The 748-nt window shown below is 48.9% G+C and overlaps 1 protein-coding gene across 1 annotated transcript in view; it reads right to left on the reverse strand.

Annotated features, from left to right (window-relative positions):
- Positions 1–454, reverse strand: part of MRPL54 (mitochondrial ribosomal protein L54) — a 4,644-nt gene extending 4,190 nt beyond the window's left edge. The window contains exon 1 of the mRNA XM_042443885.1: positions 299–454. Coding sequence (XP_042299819.1) covers positions 299–401 — 103 coding nt within the window. The 5' untranslated portion in view covers positions 402–454. The remainder of the gene's footprint in view (positions 1–298) is intronic.
- Between the last annotated feature and the right edge of the window lie 294 nt (positions 455–748).

Genomic DNA, 748 nt, shown 5'->3' on the forward strand with positions numbered 1-748 from the left:
TCTCTATGGGCAAGTAATCCCAATTATTCCCTATGGGACAGTATTCTTCAATGATTCCCTATGGGCCAGTATTCCCCAATGACTCTCTATGGGCAAGTAATCCCAATTATTCCCTATGGGACAGTATTCTTCAATGATTCCCTATGGGCCAGTATTCCCCAATGACTCTCTATGGGCAAACGCCTTCATTTGTTTTAGTACGTCCCCGTGGACAACATCTCCCATCATCCCTGGGAAGGAATGGCAGTCCCAGGGGCCCCCGAAGAAGCCTGGTCCCTCTCCTGGCCCGCCGCCTTACCGGCCTTCTTGGCGTAGCCCCTGGAGCCCTGGCCGGGGAGGAGGCGAAGGAGGCGCCCGGGGCCCTTCCAGAGCGCCTCCAGCTGCAGCAGAGCCAGCGCCATGCCTGCCTGCCTAGGACAGCCTTCCCTCGCGCACGTTGATGACGCAACCACGCCAGAGAGCACCCTGGGAAATGTAGTCTTTCAGAAAGGCCCCGAAAAAAACCCTGTCAGGAATGGATTTTCTCCTCAAACTCCACTTATTGTCGGCTTTGGGGCCGTTTAGACTTAGGACAACCTTGTCCTAGGGGTTTTCTTGGCAAGATTTTTCAGAGGGGGATAATTATCAATTGCCTGATTAACAATTTGTAAGCCTCTCTGATAGCCTTTTGGCTGAAAAGCGGGGTATAAATAAATTATTATTATTATTATTATTATTATTATTATTATTATTATTATTATTATTATTC

Source organism: Sceloporus undulatus, unplaced genomic scaffold (assembly GCF_019175285.1).
Source record: "Sceloporus undulatus isolate JIND9_A2432 ecotype Alabama unplaced genomic scaffold, SceUnd_v1.1 scaffold_614, whole genome shotgun sequence".
Lineage (NCBI taxonomy): Eukaryota > Metazoa > Chordata > Lepidosauria > Squamata > Phrynosomatidae > Sceloporus > Sceloporus undulatus.